The 23,697-nt window shown below is 41.5% G+C and overlaps 1 protein-coding gene across 7 annotated transcripts in view; it reads left to right on the forward strand.

Moving 5' to 3' along the window:
* Positions 1 to 23,697, forward strand: part of eya4 (EYA transcriptional coactivator and phosphatase 4) — a 51,450-nt gene that overhangs the window by 1,354 nt on the left and 26,399 nt on the right. For 5 of the 7 annotated variants that reach the window (XR_013971576.1, XM_080881840.1, XM_080881839.1 and 2 more), the window contains exons 2-3: positions 2,697 to 2,757; positions 21,111 to 21,160. Coding sequence is in view for 4 of the 7 variants with exons in the window: in XM_080881840.1 (XP_080737966.1) it covers positions 2,725 to 2,757; positions 21,111 to 21,160 (83 nt within the window). In the remaining 3 variants the exon portion in view is untranslated. Of the gene's footprint in view, positions 1 to 2,696; positions 2,758 to 17,399; positions 17,779 to 21,110; positions 21,161 to 23,697 lie in introns of those variants that run through there. The other 2 variants (XM_080881843.1, XM_080881844.1) reach the window with 2 other exon arrangements.

The following is a 23,697-nucleotide window of genomic DNA, read 5'->3' on the forward strand; positions in this document are numbered from 1 at the left end:
ACTGGCCTTCTATCTCATTTTACATTACGGCTCGGTCTAAGGATGATAATCCCACCAGAAATGTGAAATATTTAGGATTAAATATTTTAATGCAGCCAAAGGGGATTTTTAGTGGGTGTTGGCGTTTGCTAGTATATTTACATTTTTTGTTTAAATGTTTTTTTGGTTCTTTGTAATATCGGTTAATTAGAGGCCACCTTAAGGCATTAAATAATCCCGTATATAAACTGTATTTAACACGTCACATTTGTTTCTATTTATTCATTTTATTTTTCCTCTAGTGGGAGAACTCTAAGAGTATCCGTTTCATTATCTGGAAACTGTTTTATGTTGTTTAACCCTGACCCGAAACGGGGAGGGCTGCAAAACACACTGTTTTATCCCTTTTAAAATGACCAGAATAAAGAACAGCATCGCACTCTTACATTTTCCAAATCTTTTTTTGTACTTAAAAAAATGAACTCGTATATGCATATCGCATTGTTTATAGAAATGTTGCGTTAGGCCTAAACCTGCCTAGCATAAAATATTTTATTCTGATATGAAGATTTGAGTCTTCATATCAGAATAAAATATTGTATTTTTATTTATTTGTATATTTTAACTTTTTAGGTTAAAAGCAAATGTAAATATTGACCATTTAAACGTCAGAGGCCTTAGGGGTTTTTTTTTTTTGGGGGGGGGGGGGGGGGGGGGGGGTGTAAACAGTTTAAATTTTGCACAGACTAATCCTTAACTGGTAATCTTGGAAACTGCTCGTGTCATTTAAAGATCGATAGCTGCATATAAGCGATTGCTAAGACAGCGAGGTTAAACTCAAATTTAACATATGATTTTTCCCTGCAGCCACTCCGACCTGCAGCAGTCTGCGGTTTGTTCAACATTCTCCTTCCTTCGGCTTTTATAGCGTGAAATTACCGCGGTGTAGCTATTTGGTCCACTTTCTAACCCTCTGCCGTCCCATATGTGTTTCTTATGTCGCTGTCAATAGCCATAGTGAGAAATATAATTCTCTCTTCTGGGACGCCGAAGGAAATGGCAGGCACTATTGATTCCCTGTTTAGTGTCAGGTAACTGCTGGGTGGGTTTTAGGGCCGTGCAGGGCAGCTGGGGCAGATAGACAGCATCATTTAATAAGAATTAGTTCTGACATTAAAAAAAAAAAAAAGATCCCCTTTTAATCAGCAAAACTCCTTGTGGCTTATTTGTGCTATACTTTAATATAAAAAAAAACAACAACTAAGGAAAACTAAGACAAATGCTCCATTACAAGCATGAAGTAAACTTTGCTCTTTGTGGGTTTACTGCCCATCACATTTCCGCTAAAGAAGAATAAATCATGAAGGGAAGGGTGAAACCCAGCCAGCTCGAATAGAAGGCTGATTATGTCCTCCACAAAGGTGAGAGAGAGAGGGCGGGAGGGAGGGAGAGGGTGGGGGTTGAGGGAAGCAGGGAGGCTTGGGCACAAATCAATTCACCTGAGAGACGCATTATTGTCTTCGGTTTCAGGCTAGGAGGAGCTGAGCGCTATGAAAAATTAAAAGGATGCCAGTTAGTTTAAAGGATCGAGCCAGAAAACTCCACAGTGCACACACATGCAAACACACTCGGCAACAAAACACTGCGCAGACTGAAGAACAACTTGGAGTGCCCCAATTTTGTGCTCATACCTGTCCATATTTTGGGAAAAACATTTTAGACCCTGATCAGTCTTTGTGGTAAAAGTAAACAAATCCCTTGTATCTGTCTTTTAGAAAGAGCAACACACTTGTATGCACATTGTAGTATTCACGATTACAGTCAAAAAGTGTTACAGTAAAATAAAAAGTGTATTTTGATGGAGAACTTGAGATAGGTACAGTTAGTGGCACTCTTTACCACATTGCTGGGAACAACAGATCTAATGACGGGGAGGACCTTTGTGTTTGCAGGTTGTGTGTGTGTGTTTTTGCAGCTTATTCTTTTTTCTGACGCCTTTTGCGCAACATACCAGAAAGGAGCCATTCAGTGTCACCCTGTTGGGATAATGGCACCTTTTTCCATTGTTTTGTTTTGTTTTTTTGCAGTCCTTTGTTGCCGCGTCACTCCGTGCATGACAGTAGCGACAACAAGACGAGGACGCATTGTAGCTTCTGTCCTCATCTGGCTGATCGCAACGCCTCATCTTCGCTTAACTTGTAGACAATCACCTCAGGCTTCTCCGAACTCCTCCGCCAACCTGTCTCCTGTCTAGTATTAATAGGGTCACTCACTATCTTCGTGCGCTAGCCAGCCACTGTGTCTGTGGTCCAGAGGCAGCCAAGCGGCCCTATCACTTACACTTCTCCATTTTCATTGTTGATATTTACTTCTGCAATTATCTCTCCACTTCACCCTCGGCTGAAGATGATATGCTGAAGTTAACGCTGTCGCTTCCCTCCTTCGCTCTCCTGTTGCTCACACATAAACGCAGTGACTGAAGGGCTAACCGACAGATGCACACACACGTACAAAGTAACTTAAATGCTGAACCGTGCGCGATTTCATTCACGATATAAGCCATGAAACTCCCAGAAGAGTGGTTTGTTTTTGCTGGGATTTTGGTGGAAAACATCTCAGTCTATCAGATGATCTTGTTTACTTTTAAGTAAACAAAGCGTCACTTTTAGGCTTCTGACATCTATTTTATTTCCCTATTTTCTTTTTTGGCTTTCAAGTGTGTGGCAGATCAAAGCCAGAGGAGCCATGGAGGCCTCACAGGACCTCAGCGAACAGATGGTGAGTTAAAGGCTACTGTATGTAAGTGTGTGTGGCTGAGCGAGTAAGTATACCTTGTATCGGCCACACAAGTGTGAGGAATGGGTGCATTAGAGACATACATTGTGTGTGTGTGTGTGTGTCCAGGCTAATACACAGCAGCTGTGTTTCAGTGAGCGTACAGTAACCATATGGCACCAGTCAGAGTGAATGAGACTTCAGGAGAAACAATGTTGGGCATAGATGTCAATTTAACAATCATGTGTGTGAATTTTGTGAGCCGAAGTGTGTAACGCAATTCAAATCACTCATTAAATTGAAAAAGGAGGTAATTTTTATCTTTATCTTTTACATTTCAGTCACACACTGACACAGACACACAAACGCACACACACACACACACCACACTTGAGCCCGAGGGTTTGTGAGCGTCCCAGGACAGCGGGCCATCTCTGCGTCACGTCAGCGCAGCGTCCCAGTTCTGCTTGTTTAAAGATCAGGCCGTATTGTTGGGAAAATGATTTTGGCGGCGAGCGAGGGCCACTCGCATTTCAAAGTCGTTAGTCAGCCACCAGAACAGGTGTAATTTCATCTTCTTCTCCTCCTCCATGAAGCAGCGTTCTCTCTCCCTCCCTCTCTCTGACCTGCCAGCCTCGACAGTAATAATAGCGCAAAGTGGGACAGAGCCCACGAAGTATGTTGTTTTTTTTTTTCCCCCCCGACTTTTTGTGCTGCTCTGTTAGCCTCACTTCAGGTTGGATTACAGGCGGACCCCAGCGGAGTACATGTCACTCATACATAAAATGCACGCGCACACACGCACAGACACGCACACTAAAGAACACAAAAACACAGAAATAAAGAGAGAACAGAGAAAAACATCTATCTTGTCTTGCCGCTATCGCGACATCAAATATTGATGTGCATATTCCACAGTTACTTCACCTACTTTAAATAGGGCAGTGATATCATCTATAAGTGAATTTGAGCTGCGGCTCAAAGACATTGATTAATTGTTCGTGTTGGAAATGAGATATCGGAGCAAGGACAGAGATTTTTATTAGTTCGATGGTTTTATAGGCTCAGATTTGTGACTTCTAAAATGTTCAGGCTCAGCATTTTCTGTAAAGGGGCCAAAGCTTACTTTGTAACTTGGACAACCGGAGAATTCAGGTGTGTTGGTATTTAGGAAACTCGGTATATGGTTTTCACATGTGGACATAGCTAAAATCAATACAGGTCAATATAATAGCCCTGCACTAACACTACTTTCAGTTATTGGAAAAATTGAGTGATATTTGGGGTCATTAGTTCCAGTTCTAACACCCGACAGTATGCTGTAACTGTACTTAAGGACTGAGACTGAATTACTATAAGGTGGCCACTGTTTTCAGATATATGGCTAAACTTTGAACTGCAGTCTAATTTCAAAGGTTTATCAAAAAGATAAAGAAAACTGCAGTTTCATCTGAAACTGTTAAAACAGCTGACATATGCCATTTTTTCCTTTTAAAAATGGTTCAAAATATGTCAACCTCAAATACATTCAACCTCTTTTTCAAGGCTTTAAATGGAAATTTAATTTGCAGCTTTGCTCGTATTGTTTCAGTCTGATTACAGCTGAACCTTTAAACCTTTGATTCTAAGTATGAATGACAGCTTTAACATCTGACTGAACATTTTAAATTATAAACTTATCCTATACTTGTAAAAAAATTTTCAAGCTTTCCTTTTGGTTTTAGTCTTTAAACTGAAATTGGCTAATTCTTTCCCCGCACTCCTTCATTGAAATAGGCGTGTCTCGGGTGACTAAGAAAACAACTCAGACCTCACACACAAGGTTTCGGGGAGTTGTCTGTTGATATTTAATACCCCCACTCCTCCTCTTTACCCTTTAAAGTACCCTTACTTCCTCCACCCCGCCCTTTTCCCACCACATCCATCGCACGTCATCTGGGTTATGGTCAGGCGTCCTCTCTGGCCGCTTGCCTGTCGAGAGCCAGCCTGCCGTCTGGGGTCCTCTGGGAGCGCTGGAAAGGAGCCTGAGATGGCGCTTGCAATGGTTCGCTCCGAAGCGCTGCTTACAGCTTCTTGAGGTGTTTCGCTTCACCTGTTGTCGCATATTTTGTTTCGCTTTGGAGAAAAGCTGTTGTTTTTAGGTGATGCTCTGTGAGATGATGTCGACGAATACAACGATTTGTATTTGAATTCAGCTGTGAACATTAAGGAGATTGGATTGACAGATCAGCGTCAGTCATTCAGTGCACACACAGAAAACAGAAAACGCATGCAAACTCCACACACAGTCTCAAGAGCTCCTGATCCAACAGACCTCCGATTGAAGTCTCCAGTCTTTGGCTTGGTGGAGGTGGAAGCAGTGAGAGATGGGGGAGCAGGAGCATTTGTTGACCCCAGGGAGCTTTGCAGGATTTAAAATGTTGAGCCACCTGAAGGGAAAAAAAGTAAGAGAGATGGAGAAGAAAGAAAAAGCGTCTGAAACATGAGGGGAAAGGGTTCTTTTAGCTTTAGCCTTTTCCTCTGGTGCACTGGGAGAGGCCCCTAGTATGGCAGCTGTCCTAGTGTGTGTGCATGTGCGTGAGACACAGAGCGAGAGACCAAGTAGGAGAAGGAAAGGGGTCAGGTTGCACCCCTCTTTCACCCCTACAACCCCATACAGACACATTCACACAAACGTACATGCAGCAGCAGTAGCTTAATATGACTACAGCCCAACCCTGATTGCTAAGATTGCACTGGCGTCATAGATGGCCGTTTCAAAATCTGCCCGGCAACGGGACAGATCACTGAAGTGTAGAGTGTAACAGCTACCCCACTGGCATCCCTCTGGTAGGCTGGCATCCTAGCTGGGGCACCGAGGGGCACTTCAATTTCAGCTTGGTGTACAGTGCTTCTCGTAAGATTTATGTGTAGCTGACAGCTGAGTGTTGCTGAGTGAGTCTTCTCTCTCTGTGCAAGAAACGCTGCAGATTATTTTGATCAGCACAGGAGAAGGCAGTGGAGTAGGGAGAGCAGGATATGAAATATGGCATGCACAATGTAGACAATAAATGCTAAATGATATTAAACTGCATGCAGTTGCAGAGAAACCGTGACAAGAAAACCAAGCAAATGAGAGCAGATTTAGAAAATCATAGCATAATAGCAGGAGTTATGATAGTTTTAAGATTGCATGCAGAAGAATGCTCAGAATTTCAATATGTACATATATTTAATTAAAGGAATGCCTTTCAAGGACCGACAAACTCTGAGCCTCCATCCCAAAGTTTATATTAATGTAGTATTCAGGTTGACTAAACATTATATTGTTAAAGCTACAAACTTTAGCATGAGCCCAATATGGTAAGTGCTTACAATTTTAGCGGGAAATGCTAGTTTTTGGCCAATGAGTTAAATTGGGCTTACCATGGCAACACCGTTTGATCTAAATGGTGCGTGTGGGGGGGAAAAATTCACTGAAAAGTGTGTTAAACAGTTGGACACATGTTTCATCTCTAAAGGACTTCTTTCCCCAGTCACTAAATCACCCATCAGCACCTGAACCGCTAAATAAGCTAAACCTGTTGTTGCACTGGTGCAACAATGGATAAGACTCACAACAGATTCCCAACAGCTCCACCCATGTGGCGATGCATAGTTGCGCGTTACTGTAATAAAGATGTAGGGAAGTGCACAGCACAGTGTTTTTCCTTGGCTTAGTGCATCCATAACATGAATCGTCCTGGTGCTGCACATTGTTATTATTTAAGATGTGTGAAACAACCAAAACATCTGTCTTTCGCCAAAAGCCCTTCAGTCCATGCTTTGGTACAGATAATTTATAACTCGTATATGAGAATAGAGTGAGAGTCTGTCTGGCCAGAGAAAGGCAGCTAGGTGTGAGGTCAGCGGGTCACAGACAGTCCCTGAGCCACTCAAAGCCTGACAGAGTCAAAGCCCCCAAAACAGACTGGAGAATCCATCTAGAAGCCAGAGCAAGTGGCGTGGGTTTTCTAGAAGAACACACCAGACAGGAAACCACATGATATGTGTGCTTTAGTGTCTGGTGTGTGAGAGTACGAGTGTGTAGGTGTTTCTTTCTCTGTTATACGCATATACTCTCTGTGGTGTGGGTTGGCTGAGGTCATCTGAGTGGAGACTGTCTAATACTGTGGCCATGCTTGTTTAATGGAAGTCAATCAGGGCTATGTATTTCTTGCCAAGACTCATCACTTTATTGATTACTCTGAGACTTCTCAAGAAAATCCCTATATTGCCAGATGTGACATTTTAACATAGTTGGTTATTATTTCTTTCTTTCTTTTTTTTTGTAACTGACGTGCTGAACTGATGCTTTGAATTTGCTCCGTAAAGATAAAACACGTTTAAAATGTAAAAGCATAACCCCAAGAAGAAGTCATTATTAAAATAGTAAAACATTTTCTTCTTTGTTTGCAGTAACTTCCATAAATAGAGCCGTCGATATAGCCCACCTTTTGTTCGGCCCCAACTTCTGGCTAATGCTCATCTGCCATTGGTTCCAAAAAGAGGAGCATATTTCCTCATTTTGCTGGGAAGGAAATGAAATTGCAACAATTGTGCTTTGGTAACGGAGGAACCTTCTGCCTCGCCTGCCGCAAGAACTTCCTCTGTTGCTCTGCTGGGAGATTGGATTTCTTTCTCTGCAGCAGCGCAGAATCAGAGAGGTGGGAGAGAGGGGTCGGCGAGGCTGTGACCTGTGTCTCTGTGCTGACTTGACTATTGCTACAACTAATGGCTGTTTTCATTATCTGCCACTTTGTTTCTTGTTTTAAGCAGAGATTAATGCCTTATATTATTAGTGTTCATAGTCATGAGCATGGCCAAGTCACATATTTTAAAAAATCCATTTAAAACCAAAAGATCTTCAGTTTTTCATCGAATCTGACAGTTTGGAATTGGAATTTTGCACTTGTGTGCAATTCATGCTTTCCTGTCTCTTAAGAGTATTCCTTCCTGAATACATTAAAATAATATTGATATTAATTTCTTACATGTTTGTGCTTTGTATTTGGTGCTGGTGTTAGCCTAAAGTTCTGCATGGAGTAGAACAATGACTGGATACACTGAAAGTAAAAAAATTATTTATTAATCTTAATATTCATGAAAGACTTTTTGGTTTTGGTTTTTTGCGACCACATCTGAACTGCATCATTGCAGCAGTGATATCCAAAGAGAAAAATGAAGTCTTTTTTTTTGTTGTTGTTGTTGTTTTTGGTTTTGTCGTGTTCTTCTTCTTCTTCTTCTTCTTCTTCTTCTTCTTCTTCTTTTTTTTTTTTTTTTTTTTTTTTTTTTTTTTTTTTTTTTTTTTGCTCCATGTCCTTGATTTTTTTTTTCCTTTTCTTCGATCTGTCTGACTGACTGTCTGTCCCACCTTCTCTTTCCCCGCCGGCCTTCCCGCCTCTTCGTCTCTCTCTGTGTCTCTCTGGCTACAGAGTGATGATTCAGGCCCTATTGTGAAGTCAGCAATCCGATACAGAGCAAGCCCAAGAGCGAGGGTGGGGGGGGGAGGGAGGAGGGGGTGGATGGAAGGATAGAGAGAGGGAGAGAGCAGGGGGGGGGGGGTGGATGAGAAACAGGATTATGGGTGTTCTCGTAGCGGCGTCCGTGCTATTGCGAGCCCTAGGCGGTTTGGCACCCTTACCTGTCCTCTTCTTTACCTGTTGCTCTCATTCTCCAAGTTCACTCTGTAGTCTACGTGTCTCTCCTTCTTTGTTTTCCTTTATCTTTATCCTCCTCACACCCACCGAACTCCTCACTGACCTTTTTTTCTTTTTTCTTTTTTTTAAGCTCCTTGACCATCTTTTTTTTTTTTTTTTTTTTACACTTACATACTCTCTCTCCCCTCAATCTGTCTTCCTTTTTTGTAGACATCTGGTATTGTGAGTGATTTTATTAGGAAGTTGATATGAAGTGTTTCGAGGCCTGGTATGATGGAACAGCTTGCCACTTCTGAGACATTTAACTCCTGTTTGCTCTCCGTGGTGCATAGGCCAGCCGTAACTTCTAATAATCAGCCGCATAAAGAATCCACAAGCAGATGGTGTTTGCATGTGTGGGTGTGTGCGAGAGAGACCATACCTTTCTCTGCACTGAAAGTCTCTCCTTGTGTCCCTTTTTTTTTTTAAGGATATCTACCTTATGTTGTACCTCTCGCATGCATGCACACTGTGATGTCATGAGCAGCATTATTTAACAGGCAGCTGGGAGGCCATTCATCATTTAATTAAAAGCGTCTGAAAGGGATCTGAGGCCTAATGAGATTAGCTTTAATTATTGATGCCGCTGCTGCTGCTGCCCCACACACACACCACCTCCAGTGATGACCACCACAGATATTTAGACCGTCTAGTCTTTCAGCCTTAACACAAGTAGTTGCATGCACATTTTTTTTGCTTTTCAGTTCTTTTCTTCCCTACCTGATGTCTTCCCAGACCCACGCACATCCCATTGATATTTGTTTCCCTTTGGGATGTCAAGGTGCTTTGGAGGGGGGGGGGCTACGGTATGAAGACCAAGCAGGGGGTGCGGTAGCTGTGGTCAGGTTGGCGATGGGGGTGTTGCTTGAGGCTGGTGTTGAGTTTCTTTAGGTCTCGCACACCAGCAGAGAACTTGCTGCTTTATTTTTTTCCCCTTAGTTTCATCGCTTTCATACATATCAGTGGATTTATTTTGGATCCATTCTGTTAAGTCCTTGGTTTTCATACTGTAGCCTGGGCAGAAGGTAATATTTTGTATGGCTTGTGATAACAACTTACTTCATGTCACACTATGAAACATTAGTATAGAACCAGACCCAGACAGCATTTTCTTCCACTCTGGCTGTAGCTTATCATAGCAGGCCAAACCTTTTTAACTTTAACAAGGATCTGGTGTCGCCTTTATTAATCGTTGAAGAACACTATTAGGTACACCTTGCTAGTGTCAGGTTGGACCACCAAATGTTTTCAGGATGGCCATAATTCCTCATGAAATAGATTCAAAAAGGTGTTGGAAACATTTCTCAGAGATTTACGTCATGTTGATATGAGAGCATCAAACAATTGCTGCAGATTTATCAACCTCACATCCATGATGTGATTCTCCTGTTCTTCCACATCCCAAAGGCGCTCTATTGGATTGCGATCCGGTGACTGTGGAGGCCATTTGAGTGCAGTGAACTCAATGTCATGTTCAAGAAATGAATTTGAAATTCTTTGAACTTTGTGACGTGGTGTGTTATCCTGCTGCAAGTAGCCATGAGAAGATGGGTACACTGTAGTTATAAAGAGAGCAAAAATAACAGTCAGCTAAAATATCAGCTAGGCTGTGATCATGCTCAGTTGGTACTAGAAGGCTCAGTGTGCTAAGAAAATATCCCCCACACTATTACACCAGCACCACCCTGAACTTCTGGTACAAGACAGGATGGATCCATGCTTTCACGTTGTGTACCCCAAATTCTGAGCCTAACATCCGAACGTTGCAGCAGAAAATGAGATTCATCAGACCGGGCAAAGTTTTTCTAATCTTCAGTTGTCCAATTTTCATGAGCCAGTGTGAAAAGTAGGCTCCGTTTCCTGTTCTTTGCTGTCAGGAGTGGGGTCTTTTATTACTGTAGTCTATCTGCTTTATCATGTTGTCCATTCACAGATGTTTTTATGCATGGTTGTAATGACTAGTTAAGTTCCAAGGCATTCTCCTCTGACCTCTGGCATCAACAAGACATTTTCACCCGAACATCTGTAACTCACTGGATATTTTCTCTTTATTGGGCCATTCTCAGTAAAGCCTCGGGATGGTTGTCCCGGTTCGACCAAGTCTAGATGACTTGGGCCGCAATCACATGTTGTTCAGATAATAAAAACTCTGAAGACCTCTGCCCTTTAAAAACCTCTTTTTATTTTCTGTTTAAAATGTAATTTATAATTAAAATTCAATCTATCTGTCCAAGGTCATGACGCGAGAGAAAGGATCACCAGTATGTTTAAATAGAACACCATTAAAAAAATGTAAAAGTGGAATATTGGCCAGGTAAAATGGTTCCAAGTTAGGCAGATTGCTTGATCAAGGCTTTTAGAACAACTTATAACACCACGGTCCAGAAAAGTCTTCTCACTTACTTTTAAGCTTAATCTGTGAAAACTCATATTCCTTCTCTTTCACCTCAAGGCTTTTACATTCATATCACACTTCCCAGGAGTTTCATATATTGTAGTCATAATTTTTACGACTGCATCGTGGGGTCTAAACCAGCGATTTATGGGGATAAAGCTAATGCAGGTGGGGAAAAGATGACAAAAGAAAAATTATTGCATGAAAATTACTTATATTACCTTGCATGCAGGGAAATTTGCAAATTAGTTTGCCATTGTGCTGAATTTTCTTTTAATAAAATTTAACATTGGTCCTTTAAACAGCATACTAAATCGCAATGCAGCGCAGATATGGGAGTCACTTAATGACGCATACGTTATGTTGTCATTTAGATCAATTAAGGGTCACTGATTAATCATTATGTCTGAAAAAGGTTAACCAACAGTCGATTAAATAGCATTTTAAATTATACTGATCCTTCCAGTTCATTGTCCACTCATCTGACCTACTGTCAGACTTTCAAGAACTTCATATTAAGGTGTTTGTTCTGGAGTGTGGTTCTATACCACTAAGTAGTTGAGTGATGTGCTCAGTATGTGTGTGTGTCCGTGCACGCAGTCAGCCATGGAGTGGTTTAAGTTTCTCCCAGTTGTTTTTTTAATCACTCTCATCAGATTAGCTGAGCAGGGCCAGTTGAGGCCAAACGCACTATTAACAACCCAGAACCAGTGTACACACACACACACACACACACACACACACACACACACACACACACACACACACACACACACACACACACACACACACATCCATCACTGACTTTTCATTTGTCTCCACTGAGTAAAGCTGCATTAAATCGTGTCTGTGATCCGTCACTCCCTTAGACAATGAGGAGCCAATTTAAATAGGCGATATGAAGACCACCAGCACGGTGAGCAGCATGGAGATTGGTCTGTTCCCCTCTGTAGCTCTTCCTCCCCCAAACACGTGGATTTACTACCGCAGTTCGACTGAAGAAAAACAAACGCTTGGGACTTCAGGATTAGTAAGATGCACTAATGATATCTGCGGTTTTGCTTAAACATAAACGCCCAGAATTTATACTGTGATAAGACTTAAATGGAAAAAGAAAAACAGTTTTACTGTAAAAGTGTGACTTTTATCAGCGAGCCGAATGGAACAAAAACTAGATCCACGAGGCGGGCGATAGTCATTGATTCCTTGTAGGCAGCCCACTTAGCCTTTAGTGGCTCATTCTGACCTTTGTCAGCAAGCTTGTTAGAAAGAAGAAATAATAAAATAAAAAAAAACTTGTTTTTTATGTATTTTTATATTTTAAAAAAGTCCCAGTTTACCTTTGGAGACGCTGATAACAGAACAGCTTAGAACACAGTATTGTGCAACATTTTGCTGGCTTCATTTTTATTTGTATTTAACTGTTTATATTTTTAAATGTCTTTAATTGATTAGCATAATGTAGCTACTGCTTGTTGTAACAATAACTATTTATTTGGTGAAATCTTTCACTGCGATTAGTTATGCTGTCCAACTTCATCATATTAGTACAAATATATTCTCCTGGCATGGTTTGCTGAAGACATCGCAAGTCACTCGGTGTTGTGAGTTAGGCTCTCTTTCTATGTAGTAAAAGTTGTGAACATCACCAGGCTGGCAAATTTATGTAAGCATGGCCAGGTGAAGCGAAGTATACCTGGCTAGAAAGACATGGAGGGAGAGAGAGTGAGAGAGGTTTTCGGAGAGTACCTATTTCACCCAAACACCTCCTCCTTCTCCCTGCTCCACAAACTGTTCTCTCCTTTCACTCCCTCACTTTTTTCCCCTCCTTTATAGCTTCCTACTACACCTGAAAAAGGGGCATTTTTGGAGGCATAAAGAGAGGGATAGATTTACACCTCCCCAGGCTTGGGGAACTGTGGGGTGTAGGAGGAGGGAGGGCTGGAGGGTGGAGGCTCGGCACAATGTATTTTACATGAAAGGAAGGGGATAGAGTTACCATCCCGATAACCACTCATACAAACGTGGAGAGCAGAGAGCTTTGAGCAGGGGACAGGTAAACGGGTGACTCTGTGTGTGTGCATATGCGTGCACGAGGGGAAAATGCAGAGTATAGATCGAGATGAAGCTTGTGTTTGTGTGGTGAGCAACATTCTTCATGAATGTTTTGTGGTCGACACACCAGCCGATGGCGCAGGCAGGGATGGTTGGGTGATCGTGTTGCACAGGTGTATGCGTGCATGCCCGTGTTTGTGCGCGTGTGCAACGACTGTCCCTCTGTGTCCCATTAACTACACAACTAAAGACTACACAGCTACATTCTTTTTCTGATCCTGATGTTTTTTAGCCTTTTTAAATGCAATTAAATTAAAACTATAGGATTTATTTAATACAGAAAAACATTTAGTGTCCATTTACATTTACAGTTTTCAAGTTTTAGGATTATCATCAGTAACTATTTAGAGCAGTTGTGACTATTTTTTTTTTCACCCTTTTTAGAATTTTATCCAAATCATATAATCAGGCATATGAAAAAGAAGAAGAAAAAAGTCCATAATTAAGCTGGTCACCCCTCTGTAATAGATTCCTTGGGTCTGGCTCTTTCAGGTTAAAAGGAGGGTGTTTTTATTTAGTTTTTTTCTCCATTGTTGCTAGCTGCTCACTCACAGCACCACCTGGATCATTGTGTTTTTAACTAAAATGTCCTGTAAGGGCTGTTTTAAAGTAGTGGTACTTTAGTTCTGTAAAAGGACGTGCTAAGGATATAAAGAATGTGAATACTTTTAACACCACTAAGGTTAGCTTACTAAACCTAGCCAAACACTGGCCTTAACTGGGAATTCTGGTGCAATGTTGTGTCTTGAAATGAGGTTTTTGGAGATCTGGAATGTTAATGCTTTTGTCTGGAAAGCATTTTAGTGCAACTTCTGTTGATTTAAATGTGCCATATGAATAAAACACATTTGATCTGACTTGACTTGATCTTCTTGTCTAACTTTAACTGATGAAGTGAATGAGCCTATGCTTAGGCCAGATTTAATAAATCAATTCTAAATTTGTTAGATCAACATCAAAGTGCTCAGAAGTGGATTTTTAAAGTGTGATGATGGAGCTAAAAAAATATAAGTAAATCATGAAAAGCTAGATAAAAAAGGAGCAGGGTCTGTCTTAGTCAGCCCTCCTGTTGGAGGTGAAGAGATAAACTGCTGTTGTTCCACTTGAAGAACACAGTTATTCTCAAGGGCCTCTTCAAATTGAATGAGCCACCTCCAACAGGCCCTTTGAAAACACTCCTAAAGTCAACAAAAACCAAAAGTAAGTGCAGCTATTTGACTGTATTAATATAATGCCCTCTTCCTCTGCTCAGTTCACTGCTCAGATGTGCCCATGCCCCACTCCTGTTTTTTTTTTTTTTCTTTTTGTATGTGTGTGTGTGTGTGTGTGTGCAAGTGCATTTCATCAGGCGTGTTTTGGGACGCCTCCCCTGCTCCCTTCTCCACTTGCTGTGAAAATATTTCATCGGGGATGTTTTTGGACGACCCCCCGCCCCCCGATCGGGTCTAGCCTGGCTAATAATAAAGTGCTTGAGTTGTCAAGCGCTTCGGCAACACCCTAATCTGTTCTGACAGCCAGTCCTCCACATTCACTCTCAAACGTCCAGTACACACACACGCGCGAACGCACGTCGGCATCCACATATAACACACTTTCAACAGACATTCGCCACGATCTGTGCACACAGGTCCTCTAGACAGTCTATCAATCACGGAGTTTATTGGGGCCGGGGATAAATGCTTTGGGACGGGGCCGCATGCTGTCACTATGGTGAGCGAGCTAAAGGTGGCTGGAGCACAGTTGGAGACAGTGGCTCTGTTCCAGATTGGTCTCCAGGCCTGTATAGATTTGTTACTGCTCCCTTAGCTATTTTCTATTGCCGTGTACACACACAGCAACATTCAAAATGTTCTGAATGTTGTTGAAGGATCATTCATGCCAATTAAATTCTATTTAGTTATAATCGTATCTAGCCACCATTTGCAACTATTAACAGTCAATTCATTCTTGATTGGTCTATTTAAAGTGGCATCACCAGCATAAAAAGCCTACACATCATGTTTTACATCTCATATTTTCCAGAATTTTAAGTGCTTTGACATTAAAACCCATCCACACACATATTGAAACAGCAAAAAATACAATAACTAAAACTAAAATGTTAATAGTAACTTTAGAAATGTGATGCTTTGTGTGCATAAATCTAAAAGAGTCAAGATCCACTGGTTTCCCCAGCAATATGCAACAATATGAGGTCTAAAATGTAAACAGGAGGAGTTTTGTTGTGCCTAAATTCATTAATTTTTTTCACAAGGCACCTTCATGTAATATAAAGTTAGTGAAGAGCACTGAATTTTCTTCCCCTCTGGGTTAAACAGGACTAAAATTGGGCCACGTCTCTCCAAAATGTGCTGAGGGAGTCAGATGTCAAGAGTTTGCTTCATGAAATATTTTTCTCCTCAAGTGCTTTTGTGTTAAATGTGTTTTTGTTGTTTTTTTAGGTCCTTTCAACTTTAAAACTCTGATTTTTTTTTTTTCAAATCATGGGGAAAAAAGTAATGATCTCTATTTTTGTTTCCCATTTTAACCATAGCAGTATAAATAGAATAGCATTCGTCTTGTGTTTACTGGGAAATCTCAGAAACATTTATCTCAAAACTATACGCATGATCCTGTGCTGATACAGAAAAGTAAAAAAGCCAGTTTTGTAATGTGGGCGATCTGATCCAAGTATTGGTTCTATGGTGACGTTTAGGTAAAGAAGTGAGTGTCAGAAATTTGCAGTGGCCTAGTTTAGGCGCATGTATGAGTGTGAAATCATTCACTTTTGTTTGCTTAACTCCTAGTGAGTGTGCAAATGTGTGTTTGAGTCTGTCTCCAGGGGTTAAAGTGGGATTTGGCATGTTGGGGAACCCTAAGATTGGTTGTAAAGGCACCGTATGGGTAAAAGAATTACTTGTGAAGCTGTGATCAGCTGACCCAAGCTGCTACCCTGATTTATGGCTCTCTGTGGGTTCTACAAGATATAAGCAAATGTTTCATGAGCCATGGCTGATTTTCCAGTATGATAAACACTGTGAAGCTAATATAAAAGGTAGAATTCAGTGAGTGATTCTAATCAGCATCTTTACCTTAAATATAAACAGATTTTTGTTACCTTTTGATGTAACCTAACACTGATCTTGAATGCCGTGTCTCCTGTGTACCAGTCCAGCATATAGTGTATCACTGTGAACTTCACCATAATAGCACAAGCCAACCTGTTTAGCCTGCTCTACAATGCTTTGTTGAGCATTCCGTACCTCCTGTCCTCTTTCTTACATTTTTCTCTATTTTGTGACAAACATATTCCTGTTTGTGTACTTGCTGATATTTGTTCAGAGGCTCACAAAGATGCATCTTAATTTATCTCCCAAGTAAAGACAAAAAAGTTACTGCTTATAGCTCCATTCAGTGCCTCTAGCTAGTTGAGAAGCAGTTTATATCTACACCTTGAACGCATCACACGGATGAGAGGAAAGGATGTGTGGAGGGTTTAAGTGGGCTGTGGGATGTCTTTATTTTCTTGTTACTGAGCAAGTATCTCCATGAAGCATTAACTCGTTTGACGGTAACACGTCTTAAGATGCCTTTTTGGAGTTAATTACTCGTTAGTTGACAGCGCCGGAACGCCGGTCCAGATCATTCCGAGCCCACTTTGACCCCTGTTGTTGTGAAAGGGTGCCATCTTCAGACTGAGGAAACTGGCCGCTTGTGTGTCTGTGTGTGAGTGTGATTTGATATTACACTCAGCCCATTGCGCTAGCTCTGTTAGACTTCACATATGAGACAGATGTGCAGCCGTGTGTTTCCAGTTAACACAGATTGAAAGTATGTGTGTGCGCGTGTGCTCAGGTGCACATGTGAGTCAGTGGGTGAGATGGGGGAGGGTGTGTGGGGGTAGTGGTGTGTGTGTGTGTGTGTGTGTGGGGGGGGGGGGGGTCTCCTGCATGGTGTGAAGTTTATGGTCTGGCCTGTACTTTCTACTGCACAGCAAGATATTGACACTGCGTCCACACCATTTCAGCTTCATGGAAGTAATCACGGCAGAGCTGCCATCAGCAGGATTTATATACGTGGATGTCTTTGATTTTAGGAAACATCCTAAAAACGTGTGTACAGCTCAGATGTTTCCTAACTTAGTTACTTCTGTTTTTCATTTAAATTCTCTTCCTTTTATGTTTTCATTCACAATCGAGTTAGGGAATTAAGTTTAACGGTGCCTATGTTAGGATTGGACCCACACATAAAAAAAAATGACATCTGTTACATTTAAAAAGTTCTTTGGGTTTAAACGTAAGCTTGAGTGAGCCTGTAATGAGTGACAGCTGAGAGAGGGAGAGGGAGGGAGAGAGGAGGAGGAGGAGGAGGAGGAGGAAGAGGAGAAGAGAAAAAGAGGGGGTGGAGGCAAAGGAGGAGGGAAATGGGACGAGTGAAATGTTCCCCATTACTGGAGTCGAGAAGACAGAAGCTGAGCATGGATTGACCTTAGAGACAGAGAGGAAGAGAAAACGCTTGGTTTTTGTGCGGTCGTCATTTTCTAGCCCCTAGATATTTCTTCTGAGTGAAAGGGAGCGTCACAAAAGGAAGCAGGAAAAAAGTCGTCATTTGCTCCCTTAAAGCAGAAACTAGATAAACGTAACACCTGGAGTGCAAAGTGAGGAGAGGCAGGTAGACAGAGACGAGCGCTCAGTGTGTTTTCCGATAGTGTGTGAGAGACCAGCGAGCCTGCCTGTGAAGGGGAAGCTGGTGGATCGTACAGCTCTGTAATGCTTTGTGGAAATAAAGGACTGCTAACGGACCCGATTACACCCTGAGGTAAGAAAAGGATCTCTCGGTCTGTATGGACGTGAGTGTGTTTCACGCTCAGAGTAATGCTAGTTATTTTTATTCAAGCAACTGAGATATTTTCTATATTCTTACATAGTTTGCTCATTTGTGAACAAATGTAAGTTGGACATCATTTGACACAGCACTCAGAGAATTTTTAAATGTATGGTGACAGCAGTGTTACTGGATTAACATTTGTTTTACTTAAATAAGACACGCTTTTACCGTAATTCTGTGTAAATACATTTTTCTTTGTGCTTTTAATACAAGGCGTGTTTTATTCTTCATAGTACTGTTTTCACATATACTGAAAAATATTCCACTTGTTTTTTTAAATGTTAATGTAGAAAATATAACCTCATCTGTATTTTCCAGTTTTTAAAAAAGTAAAAAAAAAATTACAATTTTGATCAAAGTAGGATAGCGACAGAAATTGACAAAAAAAACCTTTTTTTAAAAAATTGTGAACCATAAAATCTTATTTGTAGACAAATTTAGAAATTGTGTTTTTTAAAACCATCAAATATTAAGTGTGTGTGTAACTCACTCATTGCTGATGTGCTGGATTATGTGTTGTTCTTCATTCTCCATCCCTGTTTTGTCTTCCTGCACTGAACTTCCATAATGTATCAAAGAAAATAACAAAAAACTCGTTCAAGCACCATTTTTATGAACACTTTTGGATTCTGTAGTGAACTTTTCTTTTTAGAAGAACAAGCAAGAGAAGGAAACACAACTCTGACTAGACCAAGGGCAGCTTCTGCTTATTTCTGACTCTCACATACGCGTTAATGCTTCTTAAGGCCAAAGAAGGCCTCACGTTATTATTACATCCATTAGATTGAACAAACATCATTAGTTACACAAACACAGCAGTGTATAATTCCCTTTAATAAATCATTGTTATTAGTTCTAATTACCTGTAGCACTTGTATTTTTCCCGTAGGGAGTGCTCGGGCTGCCTAGGTAGTGTTCTAGACCGGTCACCTGGCCAACCAGGTCAAAGGTCACCTATTTAAATGGCTCAGGTGACACAATTGGGGTCTTCGAGCATAGTGGCCACCAAAGAGTGGACTCAGAGGTGTGTCGTTTCAGTATTAGAAATGAAAATTGGTGCATTGTACTACAAAATAAAGGAAGAATAGCATAGACTATCTAAATGCGGGGCTTAGTCATCATTTATTTGCAGCTTTTTTTAATGTGCTGCAAGTTGACATCAATAATGTAGTTTAATAATATAGTCGATGAAAATGGCTAAAGTCTGTATTGATCAAAGCCAAAACAAGTGGAACAAATGAAAGCTGGATGAAACAGGAAAAATAATGCTTTTGATTGTTTTATTATGTTAAAAAGAAATTGTGATGTGATTAGATCAGTAAGAGAGTTGAGTAAAATCAATATGTGGAATCTGTTTAAATGTGAAACTAGTTGTCCTCGATCCGACTGAAAAAGATAAAAGTGGCGAGATGTTAAGAGAGGTGAGAGCCTCTAGACCGCGGTTGACGCGGAGGGAAAGCGTGCGTGGGGATAAAGCACGACGATAAAAGCTTTTCAGGATCAAAGCCCGCGTGTGCTTTCACAGATCATGCCGGGACAGAAACAGTCCGGCTTGTGTATTTTCAAGTGTGTGTGTGTGTGTGTATACGCACGAGAGCTGTGTGTACACCTGCGTGCTGTATGTAGCCCTATGTGTACGTTACATGTGCATTGCAGTTTCTCACGGCCATGACGCTGATGTCGTGAGTGACAGCCTTGTTAAATTTCACTAAAGCATGAAACGTGACATGAAAGTGGCTTGTGTGTGTGTGTGTGTGTGTGTGTGTGTGTGTGTGTGTGTGTGTGTGTGTGTGTGTGTGTGTGTGTAAAGTGATCCATACTAGGGCACCGGCTAACCTTTGAACCCCGTCTTAAACAGCTAAGTGCTGCTTCTTATTCACTCACAGCAGGACCCTCTAATCAGAACCATAACAGCACAGTGTGTTCTCCACACACACACACACACACACACACACACACACACACACACACACACACACACACACACACACACATAAATATTAAAATGTCTACATACCTGCAGTTCAGAGTCTGCTTAGCCATGCACTTTCTCTGTATACTTACCTGTGATTGCGATAATGTGCAAATGACTGCTTGAATTTGGTGTGGGTGTGCGTCTGTATGCGAATTTCCATGTACGGGTGTGTGTCTTTGGCACCCCACACGTGCCCTACACCTCAGCAGTGTGTTGACACAGTGATTATAGGGCAGCTGGTACACATTGGCCCTGGCTCCGCCCTGCATTTACTGTTCTAATTAGTTCCTGTTGCAAATAAGACAGAGGAATTTTAATAGAGAACCACTGGTCTGCAGTCTAGCTGCACACATACCCTCACACACAGCAACAGCCTGCGTGTGAGCACAAGGAGAAAGTTTGCGGCTGAAGAGTGTTTTCTTGATTCTTTTTTCTTCCCTACATCAGTGAAGAAGTAAAAAGTTCCAGCGCACTAACTGACATGGCCAAATGTCCCCCCACCCACACAAAAAAAGTTAAGGCTTGTTTTAGTGTCTGTGGTGACCTGTTTAACGGCGAAGACTAAACCCCGTGCTTTGACCTAACATGACCCCGCCGTGACCTTTCAACTCTTTAAGGGTTGAAAATGAGGCTTGAGCGTGAGCTGGAGTGGGGTCACGGGTGAACAAGGGAAAATTAATATCTGTCACTTAGATGCCAGTTAGTACTTCTGTCACAGTGGCGGCTACAGCTACTGACACCACATCCTGATTTATTTCTTTTTAAACATTTAACATTTGAAAATGAGAACATTTGTAAGTCACATTTGATGTGATGTAATTTCCCGTTGAGGTAACTGATGATGCGATTTGGGTTTTTAATGCCTACTTGGCAGAATTTTCTCTGTATTTGGTGTTGTTCAAAATGTGATGATTCTAGTATATGAAAAAAAGATCTGTGTTCAGCTGCTCACGTATTAACATGGTCGGTAGTGGCACATGTTGGAATTGACAGATTTTTAAGCGGGATGCCCTTCCCAAACGCAAGCCCGAAAGGATTTGTGTCTCCCCCCAGGATCGAACTGGCAAACCTTAATTTGTTAGTTAAATGTGTTAGCCACTTCGGTGTTAATACTAATATAATCTGTCCTGTTTACAAACTGATTTATGAGGTTTGTTTATGACACACTAAATGCGTTTTCTCATGAACTGTATGTGTGTGTGTGTGTGTGTGTGTGTGTGTGTGTGTGTGTGTGTGTGTGTGTGTGTGTGTGTTTAATAACATTTCCTTTCCTCTGTTGTCTCGGCAGGTAAAGAAATCACACACTGAATCTCATGTTCCAGACCCTTCAGACGTCAGGTACGCTCATGTGTCTGTTTGCATAATGTGAGATACAGAATGTGCTTTTTCAGAACTGTGTGTGTGTGTGTGTGTGTGTGTGTGTGTGTGTGTGTGTGTGTGTGTGTGTGTGTGTGTGTGTGTCCGTCCTAGTTCATTAGTCATGGTACAGAGAGGTGAGGTTTCACTGCAGTTGCAAGCAGTGATGAGGTCATCAACACTTCCCCAAGACCTCTGTGTCCTAAAACTGCACACCTACACACACACACACACACACACACACACACACACACACACACACACACACACACACACACACAAAGAGGAAAAGATGTACTGATTTGATCAAACAGACAATAAAAAGGGAATGTGCTTTACACACAGTCAGTACATCAATTAGTCAAATTAGGAAATCAACTACATGCACTAAAATGCTACACCTTTGAATCTTTGAATTCAGGAAAATCAAGCACCCTTAGTGCAATCTGTCTGTCTCTGTACTACGATGCCCCCTCCAGTTTGTGGAATTCCTCCCCTCTTGGGAATTCTACGATCAGCTGAAAGCTTTAGGCATTAACATCAGCACAAAAACTGTGCGCTGGGAGCTTCATCGAGAGTCAAAAAATTTTACAGTGTCAAAAGACTGCTGTAGCATGCTGCGTCTAGTTAGCTGTTGATAGCCTGAAGTGCTGGCAAATGTAGACAGTTTTGTTTTTGTTTTTTTAATTATCCACTTTAACTACTTATCCTAGTCTGAAATAGCTTAAATTGCAGAAACAGAGTAGCTGCAACCTGACAATTTGGAGATTTGACTTACTGCATGCCAGGATCCTGTAGCTTTGCCATTCTTCTCTTACTACCTGTTTTCCCCTTTTGTCCCCCTTTGGTAGCTTATTGATGAAGCAGTTTATACTTCTTAACAGCTGCATTGCAGCTCCTAACTATTTTTCTTTTTCTTCTTCTTCTTTTTTTTGCCTTCAGAAGGAATTGACAAGAAGGCACTTTCTTGCATAAAAAAATCCTCTGAAATGGGCTTCTGTTTATATACTGCAACTTATTCAGTTAAGAGGGGGGAAAGGAGTGGATAAATCAAAAACAACCAGCTACAGGCCTAAATCTGCTAATTTAATAACAAAACGCGCCGTGCATCTCGGTAATATAGAGCATATTTTTTCAATAACCGAGCCATGATGTGAAAACCAGAGAAGAGTTTATGAAACACCACAACTCTTGCCATCGCCTCCCGAGAGGAGTGAAACAGAGGGAAAAGAGGAAAAAACAAGAAGGGGAGACAGAATCATTTCCTGCTGTTGAAAGACAAAAGAAAAGGATGGATGAAGGGGTTTAAGCACATGATGGAGAGAAAAAAAAATGCGGGTTGGGGGTGGGAAACGAAGTGGTGGCGGCAACATAATCTGTGAAAGTTCTTAACTTTTCCCTTGTGTAGCAGATACACTTAAGGCCTTTGTTTGAAGGTAGGACTTGGCTCGTTTATTTTGTCCGCCGTAAACTGTCGTTGACGTCCATGCAATGAACGGGAGAACAAAATGAGTGTTTAGCCGTAAATAAGGAAACAAAAAGAAGAGTTGACCGAAATGGAGAGAGCTGATTTAGAGTGTTTATCTTTCACGCATTCTCCATTTTGCACCGTTTAGCAGGGTCTTTCTCGTTTGCTGAAAGCTATATGTTTATACCCGTCAGTCCGACTGTGGGTTGCAGTCATGTGTGGAGATACTATCTGCCCATAGCATTGAGATGGCCTTCTGCCAGACCGCCACACAGATGCACACGCTCTCTTTTCGTACACACACACACGTGCGCGCATAAACACACACCGAGCAGCAGCGGCCCGCATTTGTTTTATTCTTCTTCCATCTCTGTCATTTCTGGCTTTGATGTCTCACACAAGAGCACAAGTGTGACCAACCTGCGGGCTGCATGAGTCAGTGCTCAGAAATATGCACACACACACATTCGTAAGAAGTATTGTCCACACACAGACCGATTCAACATGAAACTATAGTCTTGGTCCGAATGTACTGAAATCTGGGTTTGTGGTAACAGTGGTGAAAAGTCTGAATAAAGTATTTAATATACATTTGCTTGAAATCTAGAACTATAAAAATTTATTAATAGGATTTTTACCTCTTAGTTAGGGGTTATAGAGCCTATAGAGAGAGCAGTTGTTGCCACAATAAACTGTAATACACAAAAGGCAGACTTTTATTCCACTATGTGCATCTGCACTCTGTTCATGTCTTACTTACTTCCACTTCCAGTCATCCGCGCACACACGCAGACACACTCTCACTTTACCATTACCACCTTGTGTGCTGGTTCGTCCCAGTCATGCATGTGGAACACATTGTAAAACTAAAGCACGCTGGCAGGCTGTGGGTTTGTATTGGAGCCCAGAATTTATATATATACACACACACACATACCGCCACACCATAAAAGAGCCAGCAGGCCCACATACAAGGTGTAGCCCCTCTGAACACATGCTCATGTAAGCTAACTGGTGCTGAGAAGTATGAAGTTTATGACTGTGAGGATCT

The sequence above is a fragment of the Rhamphochromis sp. 'chilingali' genome (assembly GCF_963969265.1).
Source record: "Rhamphochromis sp. 'chilingali' genome assembly, chromosome: 5".
In the NCBI taxonomy this organism is placed as follows: Eukaryota; Metazoa; Chordata; class Actinopteri; order Cichliformes; family Cichlidae; genus Rhamphochromis; species Rhamphochromis sp. 'chilingali'.